Raw genomic sequence first — 19,458 nt, 5'->3', positions numbered from 1 at the left:
TGAAAAGATGATCAGGGATCAAAAGGTGTAAGACCCACATATAGGCAGAGCAAAGTCAAAGGCAGAGTGACTCTTTAATTAGAATAAAGAATAGGTATTTTCTTGGAAAGGTTTTCTCAGGATGGCTGGTTGGTTCTGGTGAGTTGTCCACTGGCCAGCAAGAAATAGTGTTCAGATAATTAGCTATTTAGGGAAAGGAAACTCCATTTACATTGCCACTTTATATGTCATCAAAATAATTTCCAGATGGACTAATGTATTTTATGAAAGTGTTTATATGTCTATTTTTACTATAAAAAAATCTCAGGAAAGGAAAATATCAAACCTCTAAGGAGGATAGGACTCTAAAAGCATAAAAATATGGTAACAAAAAAACCACATCTTATTTTTCTCCAAGATCTTTCACAGGTTACTACATTCCCTCTCAACTCCTTTATAATTGGGTTTCTAAGAATTCACTTCTCATTCACTCCTCGAACTATTTCTTCATGGTTTGTCTTCAGTATTCCACAAACGCAACTCCTTAAATCTAAAAGATCCTTTCCAACTCTGATCTCATTTGAACTCTCTTCAGCACCTGTTTCTGTTGTCCACAGCATTTCCTCTTTGAAACACTTTCTTCCCTTGGCTTCTGTGAGGCCACAATCTTCCAAGTTTTCTCTTATCCTGTCCCCTGTATCATTTCCTTTCTATTCCCCTGCCTTTTAAGTATTTGTGTATTTATTTTAAAACAATACTATTTGAAATGTGATGGAAAACATATAGAATGACTGACAACAAAATAAATTTTTTTAATGAAGTTCCACTCTTTATTCAAGCAAGTACAAGAACACAGTTTGAACTAAGAACTGTAAATGAGATCTTGAGTTTCCCCTGAACCTCATCCTGCCAATTTACAGACAGCTACCTGCCTGTGGATAGAGGAGAGAATGGCATGACTAGACATATAAAACAGATGCTGGATTCATGTACTCAACCAGCCAGAGATAAGGCTGCCAGTGTCCTTCCCTTATCTAGTCATAAAAGCAAAGGGAATAAAGAAACAGTGTAATTTCTTTTAAAAAAGATATTTTTCAGTCTGGTTTTACCATCATTTTACTCTCTGCTTACTCTTACCTATCTCCCTCCTTCCTTCTTTTCTAGTTTAAGTTTTTAAAATTTATTTTGTAAAGTAAAATTTAGAAACAGGAAAATACAGAAATTTTATGTGTATAGCTTGGTCAATTATCACAAAGTGATCACATATAAGAAGACCTCCGGAAATACAAGCTCCCCTATTCACCCTCCCAATCACTACCTCCTTTCTTTTCCCTGAAAATAACCACTGCTATAAAGTGAATGTTTGTTATCTCCCCACCCCTGAAATTCATGTTGAAGCCTAATCCCCAAAGTGATAATATCTGGAGGTGGGGCCTTTGGGAGGTGATTAGGTCATGATGATGGAATCCTCATGGGTAAGATTAGTGCCCTTATAACCCAGACCCCTAAGAGCTTCCTCACCCCTTCTGCCTTGTAATAAGATGGCAGTCTATGAAGCAGGCCCTCATCAGATACCAAATCTATTAGTACTGTGATCTTGCTTCCCAGCCTCCAGAACTGTGAGAAATGTCTGTTGTTTAAGTCACCCAGTTTATATGTTTATTATAGTATATTGTTCTTAGAGCAGCCCAGACTGACAACCACTTTTGGAATTTCTAATACAGTAATTTTGTTTTGCCCATTTTTGAACTTTATATAAATGGAAACATACTACATGTATTATTTTCTATCCAGTTTTTTTCATTCAACATCATGCTTGTGAAATCTGCCAAACTGTTTTCCAGAATGATCATACCACTTTATACTTTCAGCAACAATGTGTGAGTCTAAATGCTCTACAGTCTGACTTTGAGTTGTCAATCTTTAAATTTTAGCCTTTTATTTTTATTTTTTTTAAAGATTTTTATTTACTTATTCATGAGAGACAAACAGAGAGAGAGAGAGAGAGAGAGAGAGAGACGCAGAGACACAAGCAGAGGGAGAAGCAGGCTCCATGCAGGGAGCCCAAAGTGGGACTCGATCCCAGGTCTCCAGGATCAGGCCCTGGGCTGAAGGCAGTGCTAAACAGCTGAGCCACCCAGGCTGCCCAAATTTTAGTCTTTTAATAGATATATAGTGTTGCCTTGTAATGTTTTTAATTTGCATCTATGCTTGGCTACTACAATTGCATACATATCCTTTATTTGTTTTTGGTCATTTATATATTTACTTTTGTAAGTCTTCTACACAGTTCTTGCCTCAGGTTTGCTAATTAACTTTTAAGAGTTCTTACTGTATTCTGGTAAGAGCCTCTTATCATTTATGTGTTGCAAGTATCTCCTAATCTATGGCTTGCCTCCACATTCATGATATCTTTTCATGAGGAAATTCTTAATTTTAACGTAGTCAAATTTATCAATCATTTCTTTTACAGTTGGTCATTTTGATCTGTTTAAGAAGTCCTGACCTACTTCCAGGTTTGAAGATACTCTCCTATATAAGCTTTGGAAGCTTTATTATTTTGACTTTCATGTTTATATCTACCACCTGCCTCAAATTTACCTTTGTTAATGGTGTGAAGAAAAGATCAAGTTTGACTTTCTTTCCTGTAAGATAACCAAATGATACAACATTTATTAAAGACTATTTTTCTGGGGGCGCCTGGGTGGCTCAGTGGGTTAAGTAAGTGACTAACTCTTGATTTCAGCTCAGGTGATGATCTCAGGGTTGTGGGATTAAGCCCTGTGCTGTGCTCTGCACTGGACATGGAGCCTGCTTGGGATTCTGTCTCTCTCTGCCCCTTTCAAGCCCCTAACCACAAGTGTACTCTCTCTCTCTCAAAAAAAAAAAAAAAAAAAAAAAAAAAAAAGACTATTCCTCATGGTACTTAGGCCATCATGACAGAGACTTAGTGATGCAGCTAGTTTAGTCAGATTCTAACTTTGGTATAATGAGGGCCTCTCTCCCTTCTCCTCCACCTCAGGCTTCAGTGCAAGAGATGAAAGACCTGGAATATCTGCTATAAATTTTGCTGTGAAGAATTAGTGAGTTTTGTGTGCCTCACAATTAGAAGAAATTCAGATCTCTCCAATAGGGAGAGTGAAACATAATAATGACTTTAGGATTTACCTTGTTACTACTGCTCTTTAGTATAGTGTGTGTGTGTGTGTGTGTGTGTATATATATATTTTTTTTTCTTTTTAAGATTTATTTATTTGAGAGAGAGTGCATATGAGGGGAATCAAGCAGACTCCCCACTGAGTGTGGTGCCCAATGTGGGGCTCCATCCCACCACCCAGGAAATCATGACCTGAGCCAGAATTATGAGTCAGACACTTAACTGACCGAGCCACCCAGACATCCCTGCACAGCACCTTCTTGTAAACAGGGGAACAGGGGGCTAGGCTCCCACTATGTATCTTGCTCAGAATTCAACACTGCCAGGATCTAAACATTAACATTTGTTTCATCTGCTTTATTAGCTCTTGGTCCCATTTAGGTCTTTTCTTTTTATATCTTCCATTTCTCTCCTTATCATCATCATGTTTTCCTCTAGGCTTAAGTATATTTATAGTAGCGATTTTAAAGTTCTTATCTGAAGCATGTTTATGATAGCTATTTTAAAGTCCTTATCTCCTCATTTTATCATCTTTACCATATTTGTGTCTCTTTCTTTGACTGATTTTTCTTCTGTATATAGCTTATATATTCCTGCTTCTATATATCTAGAGTAATTTTTTACTGGATGCCAGACATAGGTCATTTTATGTTGCTGAGTTTTAGATTTTGTTATATTCCTTTAGAGAGTGGTAGACTTTGATGAGGCAGGCAGTAATTTTACTCGTAAATCAGCTTAATCCTTTTAACGTTTCAATGCTTTTGTAGGGTGGATGTAGAGTAGCCTCTAGTGTAGGGCTAATTAAACCCATTTTTAAGGTGTGGCCCTTTGAGAGTCTCTATATATCATGTATGCAATGAGGCCTCTTGCCTGGTGATAGAATTCTGGATGATTTCCAATTCTATGTAAGCTCTGGAAATTGTTCTTTTTATAGCACTCCCCCAAATCCCTGCCCAACTGATATGTATAACTGCATTATACATATACTTGCCTTGTATTTTTTCATAACTGCATTGCTTTCAAAGTTAGCTGTTTCTTCCATAAATCGGCCCACTAGTAGCATAGCTCGACCATGGATTAACATGTTCTTACTCTCGGTTGGGGTTTTATTTTCAGGAAAACATAATTCAACACCCTTCTGAAGAACAATTAGTGCCTGGTGAACATCACCCTAAAAGGAAAATGGCAACAACAAGCTTTTTAATTTAAGATATTTCTGTTTTCTGAAAAACATTACTATTAGTACTTAAAGTCCAATATGTTTTTATGTATAACTCTTTGTAACTTCATGTTCATCTCTCATTTCCCTCCTACAAAAGTAAAATCCTAAAAAGGAAGTATTGCTTCATTTCATGTAGAACTCATATTAATTCATTCATTTGCTCATTTTTACAATCAAAGTATAAGGAACTGAGAGATATATGTAGATGACTGGGGATAAACAAACATGAATAAATAAAAATTTCTAGCTTAAAAAAGTTCACAGTCAGGTGAAGAAATAGAGTATGTAAAATAGCAACAAAATGGTAAATGCTATTAACAGAGAAATTTATATGGATATTAAGGACAGAGAAGGGAATCTCCCACATCTACATGAAGATATAAGAAAATGGAGAAGAGCAGCACTCAGCAAAGATTACCGGATGAGGAAAATTTGAATTAAGTTTTGAAGAATGAGTAGCAATATTCCTGGAAGTGAATTCAGTGAAGGACATTCTTAGTAAAAGGACTAATAATTTGGGGCTCCTGGGTGGCTCAGTTGGTTAAGTGTCTGACTCCTGATCTCAGCTCAGGTTTCGATCTCAAGGTTGTAAAAATTAAAAAAAAAGGAATAACATCCCTATGTGGAAAAGGCAAGTAGCATGGTTTTAGCTATAGTCTAAAGGGCTTATGAAATAGTGAGTGGTAAGTGAGGTTAAAGAGGTAGACTGGAACTCAATCAGAAAAAGCCTTGTATACTTTCTAGAGGTCAGACTTAATCATAAAGGCATGAAGAATACTTCAAAAGATTTTAATCAAAGCAGCTACATGATTTAATGTGCATTTTAGAAAGATTACAAACTGCAGTCATGTGTACACAGAAACAGAAAGACTAAAAAAAAAGGCTATTAATATTATTAGAGACTACAAATGCTAAGGGCATGAATGAAAGCAGCAGAGTTAAATAAGAGAGGATTAAAAGATGTTTCTTTTTCAACTTCCAAATATGCAATAAGGTATTATTAAGTATAGTCACTATGCTATACAGTATACCACAACTTATTTATTTATAACTAGAAGTTTGTATCAAAATGTTAAGAGAGGGCACCTATGTGGTTCAGCTGGTAGAGCATGTAACTCTTTTTAGGTTTTTTGGGTTTTTTTTTTTTTTTTTTAGAGGGAGAGAATGTGTGAGAGGCTTTATCTCACAATCCTGAGATCATGACCGAGATCATGACCTGAGCTGAAATCAAGAGTCAGACACTTAACCAACTGAGCCACCAAGTGCCCCAAGCATGCAACTCTTGATCTCAAGGTCATGAGTTTGAGCCTCAGGTTGCAGGTAGTTTACTTAACAACAACAACAACAAAAATCGAAAGATTTTTCTAAGGAAAATTTGGTCTCCACTTGGACATGGAAAATGAGGGAAACGAAGAAGTTCAAAATGATGCCAAGATGTCTATCTTAGATGAGAGGATACGAAGGAGTCCGATTTAAAAAACAGAATATATAGGAAAAGCAGTTATTGAATAATAAATGATGAACTTGATTTTGAACATGTTGAATTTAAGGTATTATAATACACAGACCAGCACTAGCTCAGAAAATGACCAGGTACTGGCAAATATAGGCTGAATCATTACTTTTGCCTCTACAATCACAGATGGCTCCAGCTATAGTTGCTAAATGTCAATTTCAGAATATGCTATGCTCACTACTAATTCTAGACTGGTGGCAAGCATAAGGAGATATGTAAGTAATAACCATTTAAATCTGGGGAATAATCTTTGCAAGTAATTCAGATAATCAAAAAGCCTCTTTCTCATTACTATTGCTTCAATCTGGGGATAGCTGGGGACTTTTGTTCTTATGCAAAGCCTTTTGTGATAGGTTAGATTAGAAATTAATCCTGACAATAAAACTGGCAAATCCTCCCAAAACTAATTGTCTGCTAAGAATATAAGTAGGGAACAGTGTTATTTTCATTTCACAAGGATCTTTTTTTTTTTAACATTTTATTTATTTATTCATGAGAGACAGAGAGAGAGAGAGGCGGAGACATAGGCAGAGGGAGAAGCAGGCTCCACGCAGGGAGCCCGATGTGGGACTCGATCCTGGATCCTGGGATCATGCCCTGAGTCAAAGGCAGACGCTCCACCGCTGAGCCACTCAGGTGTCCCTCATAAGTGTCTTGAGTGCCTACTATGTGCACCCTGTATATATACAGGAGGTAAAGACAAAGTAAAAATTGGCTGTTTCTCTAAAGAACAACAAAGGAAGACAGATGAAAACTGAAAGAATTGCACTTTCATCTTGAAATGGAAAGACAAATGTTTAGGGACATCAGGAAAGAAGGAACGGTTTCCTCTAAATTATGGTAGAATGATAAAGATGACAGAGAGAGGCTCTGAATTTGGATTAGGGATCATCTCTTAGTCAAGCCTTGGTAGGAAGTATATAATATACAATATATCTATGATGTTCTCTTGGCCGTTACCTTGGACCATAGCCACTTTGCCCTCTCCACATATAGTTCAGCAAGTCTTGATTCTCCAGCATTAAGGAGAGCATTGTAGGCTGTCTGGTGGTGACCAGCCTTTCTAGCTACTCTGGCACTCTGTAGCCAACATTCTCCAACCATTTCATTGTAATCTGGTCTAAATGAAGACGAGAAAAAGCATTTTAAATTATATTCAACAATTTTATTAGAAAGCTCTCTTCCTAACATGGAACCTTCTCAATATACAATTCAAAGAAATCAAAGAAGATTAATTTATTAAAAAACTCATTTTAATTTTCTTACAGTGATCAATTTTTGTCAATTACAAGTCTATGAAAACTCTAATACTGACTTCTATCTGCACCTCTCCCAGATATATTAACAATAAAAAAAGATACATTGCATTTAAAAGTAATTCTCAAGTTCTAAGTTCATTTCAACTTACATAGTATTGCTCTGACAACTGATAACAGAAAAATAGAGATTCAAAGAGAAAATTAAGGAAGATAAATACTTCCAAATAATACACAAATGTAATAGTAAATTCATGATCACTGACATTAAAAAAAAAGTGTGAAAAACCTTTTGTTGAGGCTTAATAAAGCTCTCCGGAGAGCCAGGATGGGCTCCTTAGCTCTGTAGGAATTTTGTGTCATTTCTAGTCGAGCTACCCAGTTGAGAGAATCTTCTTGAGAACTGTCACCTGGCGACTGGTGAAAGAGTGGTTTGATGCTATGCTCCAACTCACACAACATGTGCAATCTGAAGATAGATAGATAAAATGTTATCTCATATACAAAGCACATACTCAAATTAGCTATTAAGAATCTAAATTGTGAAGTTTTCTTTGGAAGAACTTTAACCAATATATATCCTTAGTATATAAACTATAACATTTTTATCTTTTTAAATTGGATATAAAACACCACTTATGTTGATTTAAATGTTTAGTCCAAATTCCTATTAATTAAATTGGAGAAGGATATATAAAACTAAATTCAAGTGTATACAAATCAAGTTTCACCTATATAAAGATAAGAGAAAATATGGATCCATTATAAAGCAACAGAAATATTTGCATATTTTGCTGGTGCTTCTATAATAGGCCTAACATAGGTAGATGCCAGCAAAAAAGTGAAATGATGCAATTTTATTTTTTCTAAGAATGATGGAAACACTCAGGACACATTCACACTAGCTTTTTTTCCATTTTTAATACTTAGTGTCTATGACTCAGTGTTCAAGGACACAGTTGAGTATCTACAGAACAGAATTAATCTCAGTAGTCCAATCTATGGTTTCATTTAACTGTTACTAAAGGGGCTGATACAAATTATAGTAAATTCTTCTAAATTAAACAAAAATGTTCTTACTTATTTTTTAAATTATAACATCTATTGTTTTCCTCAGGTGAACTCACAGATCTGAAATGTTTTCATTTCATTTTCTTCCTTACTTCTGAAAGCTAATTTTCCATTCTACTGGTGTAATGTCTACATTTTTTTTTTTTGGGAGGGAAATGTCAAATGCATTTCCAAATGAGAGGGAAAAGAAACTAACAAGTACTGAGTATGAAAAGTGCCAGGCACAGTAAATGTCTACACTATTTAGGTTAGTTATATAGCAAGTACAATATGACATTACAACAGGATGTATATGATATTTTCTTACTTTTTAGAAGTTTCACAATTGCCTTTTCAATGAAAAGGATATACATTAGAACATTTTTTAAAAACTAAAAGGTGAGGAGCACCTGGCTGGCTCAGTTGGTAGAGCATGTGACTCTCGATCTCAGGGTTGTGAGTTTGAGCCCCACATTGGGCATAAAGACTATTTAAAAAACAAAAACAAAAACAAACAGACAAAAAAACCCTCTAAGGTGATTTTGAGATAAAGGAATAAAAAAGCCACTGTGAGTAGATACACACGAAACCAAATATACTATCACTGAAGACAGTTAAAGACCAGGAACACAAAAATGGAAACCACCCCCCATACCTTACAATATATTCATATCCTCGTTGATAAGAGCCTCTTTCAAAGCTTGCAGCTGAAAGAGGTACAATTTGTTCTGCTCTCACTAGTTTCAGTGTGTCATAAAAAGCTGTGGTATCTCTTTTCTTGGCTGATAATAGTAACTGTCCCAGTCTGACACTCCATGTTGTAGATTTCCCATCTGAAAAATAAATGTAGAGTCAAGGAGTGCCATAGGGCCCCAAAATTAGCTATTATCATTTGGTAAAATGGTCAGCAGAAATACTGGAGCAAATGGTTTCACTCTACTTTGGACAACTAAACTAGGAAATTATAAAACAAGCTAAAAGATTAATTATAGATGTTACTTAGCTACTTAAGTCTGAATATTTATAGCATATTAAAACTTCATACATTTAAAAAAAAATGCATATATTTTAGGAAGTAATTTTACCTGCTGCCAAATAGTTTTCCACCAAATCCCACTGTGACAATTTCCAGGCTGCTTCCACTCTATATGTGTTTAATTCATCTGTCCATTCAGATCTATTAAGAGACACCAGTTATCAACGAAACCTTATTTATTTAGGTGGCATTTAGAGTTTTTTTTTTATTGTTTTAGATGTTCTATTTATTTATTCCTCTATTTGTACTATATTGTATTTTGTACTTAGATATGAAATAATTATCTTTATCCAAAATAACCCAATTTTTAATCTTTCCACTCCCCTAAAACATTTTTTCAATAATGACTTCTAAAAGGTTCATTTATAAATGTCATTCAAAAAATGCCATTCCTTAATAAATTGTGCCATATAACAGAATCAATACCTGCATAATTACAAAGTGCAGTTGTAAGATTAGCTGCATGTTTAACTTAAAGGCGGGAGAAAAAAGAGCCAACTGAACAAATACACATTCAGAGGTAAGCAATTCTAAGAACTTGGAATTTTTGAAATTAAATTTAAGGCAAAAATATAGGAACTGATGAGTAGATCAGGGGCAGTTGGGGGTGCACATGGGGTACATATTTATAAATAAAATCTTTAAAAAAGTAATAAATGAGTAAATTTTTTACTTAAAAAATCTAATAATAGCAGCATAAATATACTGAATACCTTACTGAATACCTTACAATATCTAAATACAATTTCACCAAAAATAATCTAAAACAGGTTAAAAGAAATACACTGGAAATGCAGTTTCCTGAAGTCCAGTACTGAATAACTTTACAAGCTTATCACCAGATGCCAAAATATCAAAATTAAGATAAAAATCTGAGGAGAATTATCACGATTTGCTATCTAGAGGGGATGTGCCATACAGCCAAGAAGTACAAAATGCCATACTATGCCAAGAAGTACAAAAGGCAATAAGGATAAGGCTGTGAGAACTTATCCATAAAAATAGGTGCATTAAACATAGTAATACAGTCAATGATTTTAGAGTAGTATTTGTTTAAATGCAAATATTCTCCCCAAAGAAAACACATCCCCTTAATGACCATTTGATCCAATATGATAGAGCAATCTTGGCTGAATATGGAAACTGGACTTTTCACAGTTCAAAGATCAGGAGGCTCTATGTATCCCACATCCAAAGAAGCCAAGAAGAGTCTAACTGTCCAGTGTGCATAATAAGGAAACTTGACACCTAGGCATGAGCCTTGACAAATCTTCCCAAATTACTTTATTTATAAGGTCTCGTTGAGAGGTTAGTTGATAACCTAGAGAACTATCTAAAACATATGACCATTCTATCTCTGGTTCTGCAAAGCTACCTCCCTCATTTAATAAATTCCATTAATGTGAAGCCATCTGATCAACAGTGAGCTTCTCTGCTCTCAAACATTATAGAATTGTGCTCTTTACAAATCATAGTTTGGAATTTACAGAAACTCTATTAGAAGAACTCTTTTTGAGAGCCCTAACTAAAAACGGTGGCCAGTGTACTCTTTGGTTAGCTGAGATACAATGCCTTTTGATCAGATCTCACTGCCCAGAATAGTCAATTGGCATCTGGTAAATTTCTCAAGAAATAAGTCTTTTAGCTCTCAGAATACAGCAGCTTTAAAAGCAAAATCAACCTCCAAGGTTACTCCTCAGACCAGAAGAACTGCAGCCTTAATCTTCGTACTACTTTTTTGCATCATTTGATTTGCATCATTTTTTTTTTTTTTTTTAGGAAAAAGGCAGCTTTCATTTTTATCAATCCTTTAGGAAAAAATCAACTCACACAGTCTTGAGTGATGGTCTATAAATCAGTCACAAAGTTTCCCTCTCCCCAACACAGAAAATAACTGGTGTTGATAATGTAGACAGAACTTAGATAATTTTTGGATGTGTTCACATGAGCCTTACCAATAGTAGATGAGCTCTGGAAGTTTCTGTCTTAAAGCAACTATAATTCAAGGATGACTCTTGGGACAGAAGATAAGCTATTAAGTGCTAATTCGACTTATGGCAAAGTAGAAAAAAATATTCTTTTTTGCATATCTCTAATATCATGAAAACAAAAAAGATTTCATTTCTTTAGTAAATGGTTATGTCAACCCAATTCATCAATTAAAATTTTCCCAGATACAGTAACAAAAGAAAATTATTCTTTAAAGAATATATTACCTGTTAGCATGCACTCCATTCACCTGAGTGATTACAGTAGACAACTGACCAAGACCTAACATGGACTTCACTACACCATGATAATGAATGATCTAGAAATTTAAAAATATTTAAAATAGCAATTATCATTTCAAATATACCTTGGGAAACAAGACAGCTTTTTATTCATAAAAAAGTACTATTTGGGGGTGCCTGGGTGGCTCAGTCAGTTAAGTAGCTACCTTTGGTTCAGGTCATGATCTCAGGGTCCTAGGATTGAGCCCTGCATCGAGCTCCCTGGTCAGCAGGGAGTTTGCTTGTCCCTCTCCCTCTGTCTCATGACTTTATTTAGTCTCATGACTAAATAAATAAAATCTTTTTTTTAAAAAATTGATGTATTATACTTTTGGGGGGTATGCATTATACTTTTAATTGCAAATTAAAATTATATAAATTTGAGTAACTGAATACACAGCTTAATATAAATATACTCAACAAACCTCATTCATTTGTGGATTCCTTTTTTTAAAGATTTTATTTACTTATTCTTGAAAGACATAGAGAGGCAAGAGACACAGGCAGAGGGAGAAGCAGGCTCCCCTGGGGAGCCTGATGCGGGACTCCATCCCAGGACCCCGGAATCTCCACTTGAGCCAAAGGCAGCCGCCTAACCATCGAGACACCCAGGCACCCCCATTTGGGGGGTTTCTAAGATCACAGAAATTTGGTATTGGAAGGGATTTTTGAGATCATCTAGACATCTCTAATTTTATCAATCAAGAAACTCAAACTCAGAGATGATTAAATATTTTCTAGACACACTGTGACACTACTAGGGACACTACTGAAACTAAGATTTCCAGAGTTCCTACTTCAGAGTCTTTTCATTTTGTTGTCTCTCATTTAATATCTTACCTGGTCTGGTTCTAGCTGAATAGCCCTGTCATAACAAGCAGTAGCATCCCTCAGTAAGCCAATACTTTCATGTTCAAGGATCTGTTCTTTCAAAGATGGTTCTGCCTTTCGAATTGCACTTACTCCAGCCACTCCATCCGGTTCATGCATAGCAGCATACAATTTCTTTGTTCAAACATAACAAAACAATCAAATAAAAGAAAAAAACACAATAGAAATAAAACTATACAACCACCAGTTTATGTGGAAAGACCATATGAGAATTCTTCTCAAAGCAATAGTATTTGCTTCAAGGCAGATTTCATAGTAAAATTATAAACTTATTTCCAGGCCTTCTATTATCTTAATACCCTTGTTCCACTTAAATACAAATCTACATTAGTAACTGTTACTTAAGATAAATTCTGCTGAATATAGTTTATAAGTGTCACAAAATTTTTAAATAAGCATTTTAATATGTTGATATTGAGATGTCTCAAATCTGAGTTTGAAGGATATATTTAGGTTGAAGACAAAAATTTGGCAGCAATTAGCACAAAGATGTTCTTTAAAGGTGGGGAAAAGGGCATGATTTAGGAAAATAGAGAAAAGGAAGAAAACAGGGCCTGGGAAGAAGACTGGAGTATTTCTATATCAAAAGAGAAAGAACTAAAAAATGAAACTGAGAAGAGAAACCAAAGTAGTTTATTTATTTATATATTTTAAGATTTATTTATTCATGAGAGACACAGAGAGAGAGAGAGAGGCAGAGATAGAGGCAGAGGGAGAAGCAGGCTCCCCACAGAGAGCCCGATGTGGGACTCAATTCTAGAACTCCAGGATCATGCCCTGAGCTGAAGGCAGACACTCAATGGCTGAGCCACCCAGGCGTCCCGATAAACAGTTCTTTTAAAACTGGCTGTAATGGGAAACAGAGAGATGGGTAGTATCTGAAGGAGACTATAAGACCAAGGGAATTATGAAAAATTAAGATGGAAGATACCTGAGCATGTCTGTATACTCTGGATGAAGAAGACAAAGTATTGATACTAAAAAAAAGCAGGAATATTGAAGGATTAAAATCAAGAACACAGGAGGATTGAATTTTGACAGAAAGCGATCCTTAGGAATAAAGGAAGAAAAGAGAAAAGGATATGGTGCAGAAGTCAGTGTATTTTTAAATTTGGTGGACATCTGGATTCCATTTTCTCAATGATGATGAAGCAAGATTACTAGTTGAGAGTAAGTGAAGAAGAAGCTGAGAAATGAGAAGAAACAGTCATATTGAAGAGCAGAAGATAGGCTTATTAGAGAAACACAGATGGACTGAAGGCAGTGTTAAAGAGTACTGCTGAGGTCTTAGATGATAAATTTAAAGTAAAAGCAGTTAAAAACCCACCATGTGATTTTTCACTAGCAATGTTCAACTGCTTAAATGCAGACACTGGCAAGGCAGATGGGTGAGTTTATCCACGGATGGTGTTTTACGAAGTGAGTATCGCATAAGGGAGAAAGTCAAGGAAACTGAACATCTTTGTAAAGGAATGATTTTAATAATGAACAACAGACTCACAGCTAGCCAGGGAGAAAAATAAAGACAGGGGAAGGCTAATATTCATCCAAAGACTACAAACTTTTGGGGTGCCCGGCTGGCTCAGTAGAAAGATCATGAGACTCTTGATCTCAAGATTGTGAGTTTGAGCCCCATGCTGGGTGACGAAATTACTTATATGAGTAATAAAAACTTAAAAAAAAAAAAAAAAGGACTATAAGCTATGAATTTCTCAGTTTCTCACTACCTTTTGCTTTTGACTTGAAAAAAGTTACCAATTTTGACCTCTTATTTAATCCCTCTGTATTAGCCCTACCTTTCCTTTTTTAACCTTCCCTATACAATTAAAATACTATCACCTAAACCATTATTTCATTAGCGCTGTCATACCTGATTCCTGTTACAACCAGCACATCCTCCTTCCCACTCACCTCAAATTCAGGCCCATATTTCTCATGAGAATAACAATGGCCTGCTTCCCTTGCATCATAGCTTTCAAACCCTCCCTCCATGACTGCTATAGTCATTTAGTTAAAATACCATTCTGACCATGCACTTCCCTGGTTCAAATCCTCTAAGAATTTTGGACAAGTTGTGTCTTTCCTCTGTCCAAATCTTTCTCTTTCCTCTGCCATTCCCAAACTAACACTTTACTCTTTAGCACATACCATATTCTTTCCCAACTTCATATGGATGCCTCTGTTTGAAATATCTTACCTCCTTTTATTACCTACTGTCCATTCTTTAAGAACCAACTTACTCATTGTCTCCATGAAGCCAGTACTGACCCTTTGCTTACTCTCATCTCCCACATTACCCCACACAGGAAAATTTAAGGGTCTTTACTCATGGCACATATATATCACTTTACACCAAATCGGTGTTTATCTCTCCCCACTAATCTGTAAGCTTCTAAAGTGCTAATAACCACCTCGTAGCTAGCAGAACACCTAAAAAACTCAATAAAATGCTCAACAAAATGAATATAAACATAAAAGACTGGCAATATTAAACATCATTAAATTTACTGTATTAATTTCAAACCTGTAAAAATCCAAGATGCTCTTGAATATTTTGTTTCTTTTCTGTAATAAATGATTCAAAGTGCATTACAGCTCGTGTGTATGCTTTGGAGCGAAAGGAAGCTACTGCGAGGGTATCCTGAGGTATAAGGTCTAGAAAACGAGTTACACTCTGATAGTCTTCATAATCCGCCGTAGATGCTAGAATACAAAAAGATAATTGGGTGATTAAAGATGTATAATGTGAAATTTTAAAAGTATCAATTTAAATTCCAATTTATTTATTTTAAATTCAATTTAGTGAACTAAATAAATTAATCTAAATGTATTAGAGAATCACACTAAGAATGTAACTACCAGAGGATTGCTCAGAGGATTCTTGCTCCAATTCCACCATTATTACTTACCTTACTTGGAGATATTTAACTTATTTGAGCTTCTGTTTCCTCATATATAATAGGGAAATGTTAATATTGTCCTTCCTTACAATGTTGTTGTGAGGATTAAATGTAAATCTGTATTATATTGTATCATTTCACTCAAATGTGGAATTTAAGAAACAAAAATGAGCAAACAGGGAATAAAAGAGGGAGGGGCAAACCAAGAAGCAGGCTCATAACTAGAGAGAACAAACTGATGGTTACCAGAGGGGAAGTAGGTGAGAGGATGACTGAAATAGGTGATGGGGATAAACAAGTACACTTGTGATGAGCTCTGAGTGTTGTATGAAGTACTGAATCACTATATAGTACACTTGAAACTAATATTACACTGTGCATTAAGTAACTGAACTTTAAATAAAAACTAAAACAAAAGAATAAATCTGTATTAAATGTTGGAAAGATATAAAGGTGATACAAAAGATACAAAGATGAGTTATTTATTAACAGTAACTATAAAAACACTGCTAGAGTACAATAGCAGGGTAAAAGCAGAATTTATAGAAACAACGTTTTTAAAGTTTAGATTTTAACATTCTATTTTTTTCCTCTGTTGCCATACAAACAATATCAACCGTTTTAATGAAAATTCAAAGTAAAAGTGCTTTTGAAGTAAAATCACAAATACTTCAGAGTATTTTTTTTTCAAGAATCTATGAAAAAACATAAATTGGGAACTTCAAAATAAATATAGTCTAGTTTAACAATTCTTATTTAAAACTTATAAATTTTAGTAGCAATTCATAACAGTATATGGAAAATAAGAAATAGAAATGCTTCTTCAAAAAAGTCCCTGATTCCATTAAAATTTGTAGGTCATTCAAATTATGAGAAATGTTAAAAATATTGTATCTTTGAGGGTGCCTGAGTGGTTCAGTTGGTTAAGCAGCTGCCTTTGGATCAGGTCATGATCCCAGGGTCCTAGGATTGAGCCCCACATCAGGCTTTCTGCTCAGTGAGGAGTCTACTTCTCCCTCTTTTTCTGTGCTCTCTCTCCCTCTCTCACTCCTTCCCAAATAAATAAATAAAATCTTTAAAAAAAAAATTGTACCTTTGAACCAATGCAAATGTTATTCTTAAAAGCTAGTATTTCCCTTGCAATGTTAATGTTAGTAGGAATGGTGATAGAGGTTGAAGAGAGACTGTATTTTTTTTTTAATTTTATTTATTTATGATAGGCACACAGTGAGAGGGAGAGAGAGAGAGAGAGGCAGAGACATAGGCAGAGGGAGAAGCAGGCTCCATGCACCGGGAGCCTGACATGGGATTCGATCCCAGGTCTCCAGGATCGCGCCCTGGGCCAAAGGCAGGCGCTAAACCGCTGCGCCACCCAGGGATCCCTGTATTTTTTTTTTTATGTATTTTGATTTATACAACCATTTACACATGCAGAAATAGGAACAAACATTAAATTGTTAAATCAATGGAAAATATATTAACAATTAGCCATAGTGTTCAGAAAAACAATCCCCCAGATATTTGCTTTCAAGTCCAAAAACTTTTAGAAAAGTAAATTATTGTGCTTAATAACAGGAATGTATGTGCTTTCCTCATGTATATGAACAAGAGAGAGAGGCTCACAAACTGAGAACTGCAAAAGTGAAGGTCTCTTTAAGGATTGTTAAACAGTCAATTTTTTCAATTAGCCTCAAAGTCTAGGAGGAAAAATTTCCATTAAAATAGCTGCGATATACAGAAGCAGAATAAATATAAATCTTCTCGCCAAATGCTTCTATCCTGAAGGACATTTTTAACTCTAACGAGATTTCCTTTTCTATCACTTTAATGGTAATTGTACTATCACAGGAAAAAAAAACCTACACATATTTGGTATAGCAGGGTGTAATGTAGTAATGTGTATTAAGCATATTTAGAAAGACTGCTGGATGCCAAACACTACCAGAGACAGGAAAAACAAAAAAGTAAAATTTATGAATGAAATGAATAGAAAGTAGAAAAAAAAACAGGATGAAATGAAATTTAACATCTCTTTTGAAATGTAAAACTTACATGGGATAAAGATTACAAAGAGTATTCTAAGTGAAAAAGGATAAAAAACACTTAACTATATACATGTATACATACATGTATGTGTATATACACATAGTGCACTGAGAGGGCACACAATAAATACACACAATACACTGAAAAGACATGGAGTAAATGGTTTAGCAGCGAGGGATCAGTCACTTATTTCATACTTTATAATATATATATTCATCACTTCATTTAATCCTCAGTCCTCTAAGGGAGATAATAATAATCCCATATTATACAAAGAAAAATTAGGCATTATCTTGCCTAAGGTAGTAGGAGTAGAATTTAAAGAGAGGTTTTCTGACTATAAATTCTCTGCTTTTTCTCAGTGAAAAGGGGGAAAAAAGATATGCAAGAAAACACAGGTCTTTAAAAAGCTAATGCTTAAGTTACAGAATTGGTACAGGAAGTAGCTAACTGGTTAATAATTAAGAGAAGAAAATAAACACAAGTTATGACTCACCTACTGAGTCTATCTTATCTCTGTTTGATTTGCTTTGTGGAAATTTCTCTGCATTCAGTGCCTGAAATTTGTGCCTTGCCCATTGTGTTAGATGGTCAAGCATGGAGAACACAGTCTGTGTACTGAGTTGACACAGATCAGATGCACTGTCTTGGGTACTTATGGTATGCTGATCATCATGCTTTAGAACTGCCATAATTTCTGCATAAACCTAAGAAGAACTCATTTTATGGTTAATAATGTGTCATGTAATATCATTTTGCTAATATCTGCCATATAAGATTAAGCATTCTAAGGCAACTCTAAGTCAGAATAGATGATTTCATAGTGTCTAATAAAATTTTAAATGTACATACCATATAACCCAATAGCTCTATTTTTTGGAGTACATCCTAGATACACATACACAAATGCTTTCACAAATAAGAATCTCCATAATGCTTACCATAGCATTATAAAAACAAAAACCATGGAAATAATAATTATTATGACAATAGTTAAATAATGGTACAACTATAAAATGGAAGGATATTATACAGCACTAATATAAAAGGGTGGTTCAAAAAATATATATTGGTAAATAAAATAACAGGGAAGTTGCAGAACAATACCTACATTGTACCATTAAAAAACAAAAAACAAAAAAAAACAAAAACCCTAAACAGAACCAATGGCATTAAAAAAGGTCCGAAAACATACACATCAAATTCATATCAGTGATGACCTCTGGGAATGTGGGATCAGGAACAGTAGTCATAGGATACACTTTTATTTGTACAATTTGAATATTTACATTAAGAACATAGTGATACGTTATTTATGCTATTAAAAAAATAATCATTTTGGGGGGTGCCTGAGTGGTGGTTAAGAATCAATATCTTGATTTTTGCTCAGGTCATGATCTCAGGATTGTGTGATCAAGCCCTGAGTTGGCTCTGCATTCAGCCCTGTGTCAGGCATCCTCTCCCTCTGCGCTTCCTCCTAACACGTTTCCTCTCTTTCTCTCAAATAAATAAAGCTTTAAAAAATAATCATTTTTTAAAAAGAAGTGTTACATGTATGTGATTAAAAAATTAAACTTAACAAAATATTATAAAACAAAAAGTAAAATATTCTCCTTCCCCTATCCTAATCCATAGTACTACTCAGCAGGAAAAGCCATTATCAGTAATTTTTTATACACTCTATTTCAAAAAGTTCTATGTATATTGGGGCATATATAATATATACTTTCTAATTTTCTACACTAAGCATTGGATAATTCTTTGATGAATAAAGGGTTAAAAAGATTTTTAAGAGTTAGACATGTATATACATAGCCAGCCATACACTGATCTACATTCCCTAACATGTAGCTTTTCTAATACTAATTTATAGTGGACAAATGTTTGGACAAACAGAAACTTAATAATATGGTATCTCTCACCTCTTGCTGATCTTCTTGATTACAACCCAACAAGACATATACTAGAATATGTGGAAGAAGATAGATGGTCACCTTGAAATCATGTTTCATCATAATGCTACAGCAAGTGAAGATTTTACTGGCAAGATCATGCCGAACCTGTAAACCCAAATGGTTTAGGGACAGTAAGTAATTTTATACATTATACTCTACTGATTAATGTCAAAAAACCAC

At 34.8% G+C, this 19,458-nt stretch overlaps 1 protein-coding gene and 1 non-coding gene across 4 annotated transcripts in view; one reads left to right on the top strand and one right to left on the bottom strand.

Moving 5' to 3' along the window:
* The window catches only part of ATR (ATR checkpoint kinase), a 90,762-nt gene that overhangs the window by 19,345 nt on the left and 51,959 nt on the right, over positions 1-19,458 (bottom strand). For all 3 annotated transcript variants that reach the window (XR_013361078.1, XM_077864873.1, XM_077864874.1), the window contains 10 exons: positions 19,246-19,383; positions 17,820-18,030; positions 14,902-15,080; positions 12,327-12,491; positions 11,433-11,524; positions 9,266-9,357; positions 8,836-9,013; positions 7,420-7,599; positions 6,835-6,994; positions 4,128-4,307 (listed from right to left, as the gene is read on the bottom strand). Coding sequence is in view for 2 of the 3 variants with exons in the window: in XM_077864873.1 (XP_077720999.1) it covers positions 4,128-4,307; positions 6,835-6,994; positions 7,420-7,599; positions 8,836-9,013; positions 9,266-9,357; positions 11,433-11,524; positions 12,327-12,491; positions 14,902-15,080; positions 17,820-18,030; positions 19,246-19,383 (1,575 nt within the window). In the remaining variant the exon portion in view is untranslated. The remainder of the gene's footprint in view (positions 1-4,127; positions 4,308-6,834; positions 6,995-7,419; positions 7,600-8,835; positions 9,014-9,265; positions 9,358-11,432; positions 11,525-12,326; positions 12,492-14,901; positions 15,081-17,819; positions 18,031-19,245; positions 19,384-19,458) is intronic.
* On the top strand, positions 8,589-8,661 carry TRNAE-CUC (transfer RNA glutamic acid (anticodon CUC)). The gene has a single exon. It is a non-coding gene; the product is annotated as a tRNA-Glu (tRNA).

The sequence above is a fragment of the Canis aureus genome, chromosome 22, assembly GCF_053574225.1.
Source record: "Canis aureus isolate CA01 chromosome 22, VMU_Caureus_v.1.0, whole genome shotgun sequence".
Lineage (NCBI taxonomy): Eukaryota > Metazoa > Chordata > Mammalia > Carnivora > Canidae > Canis > Canis aureus.
Note: the sequence above shows the minus strand (reverse complement) of the source record. Positions and strands in the feature narration are given on the sequence as shown.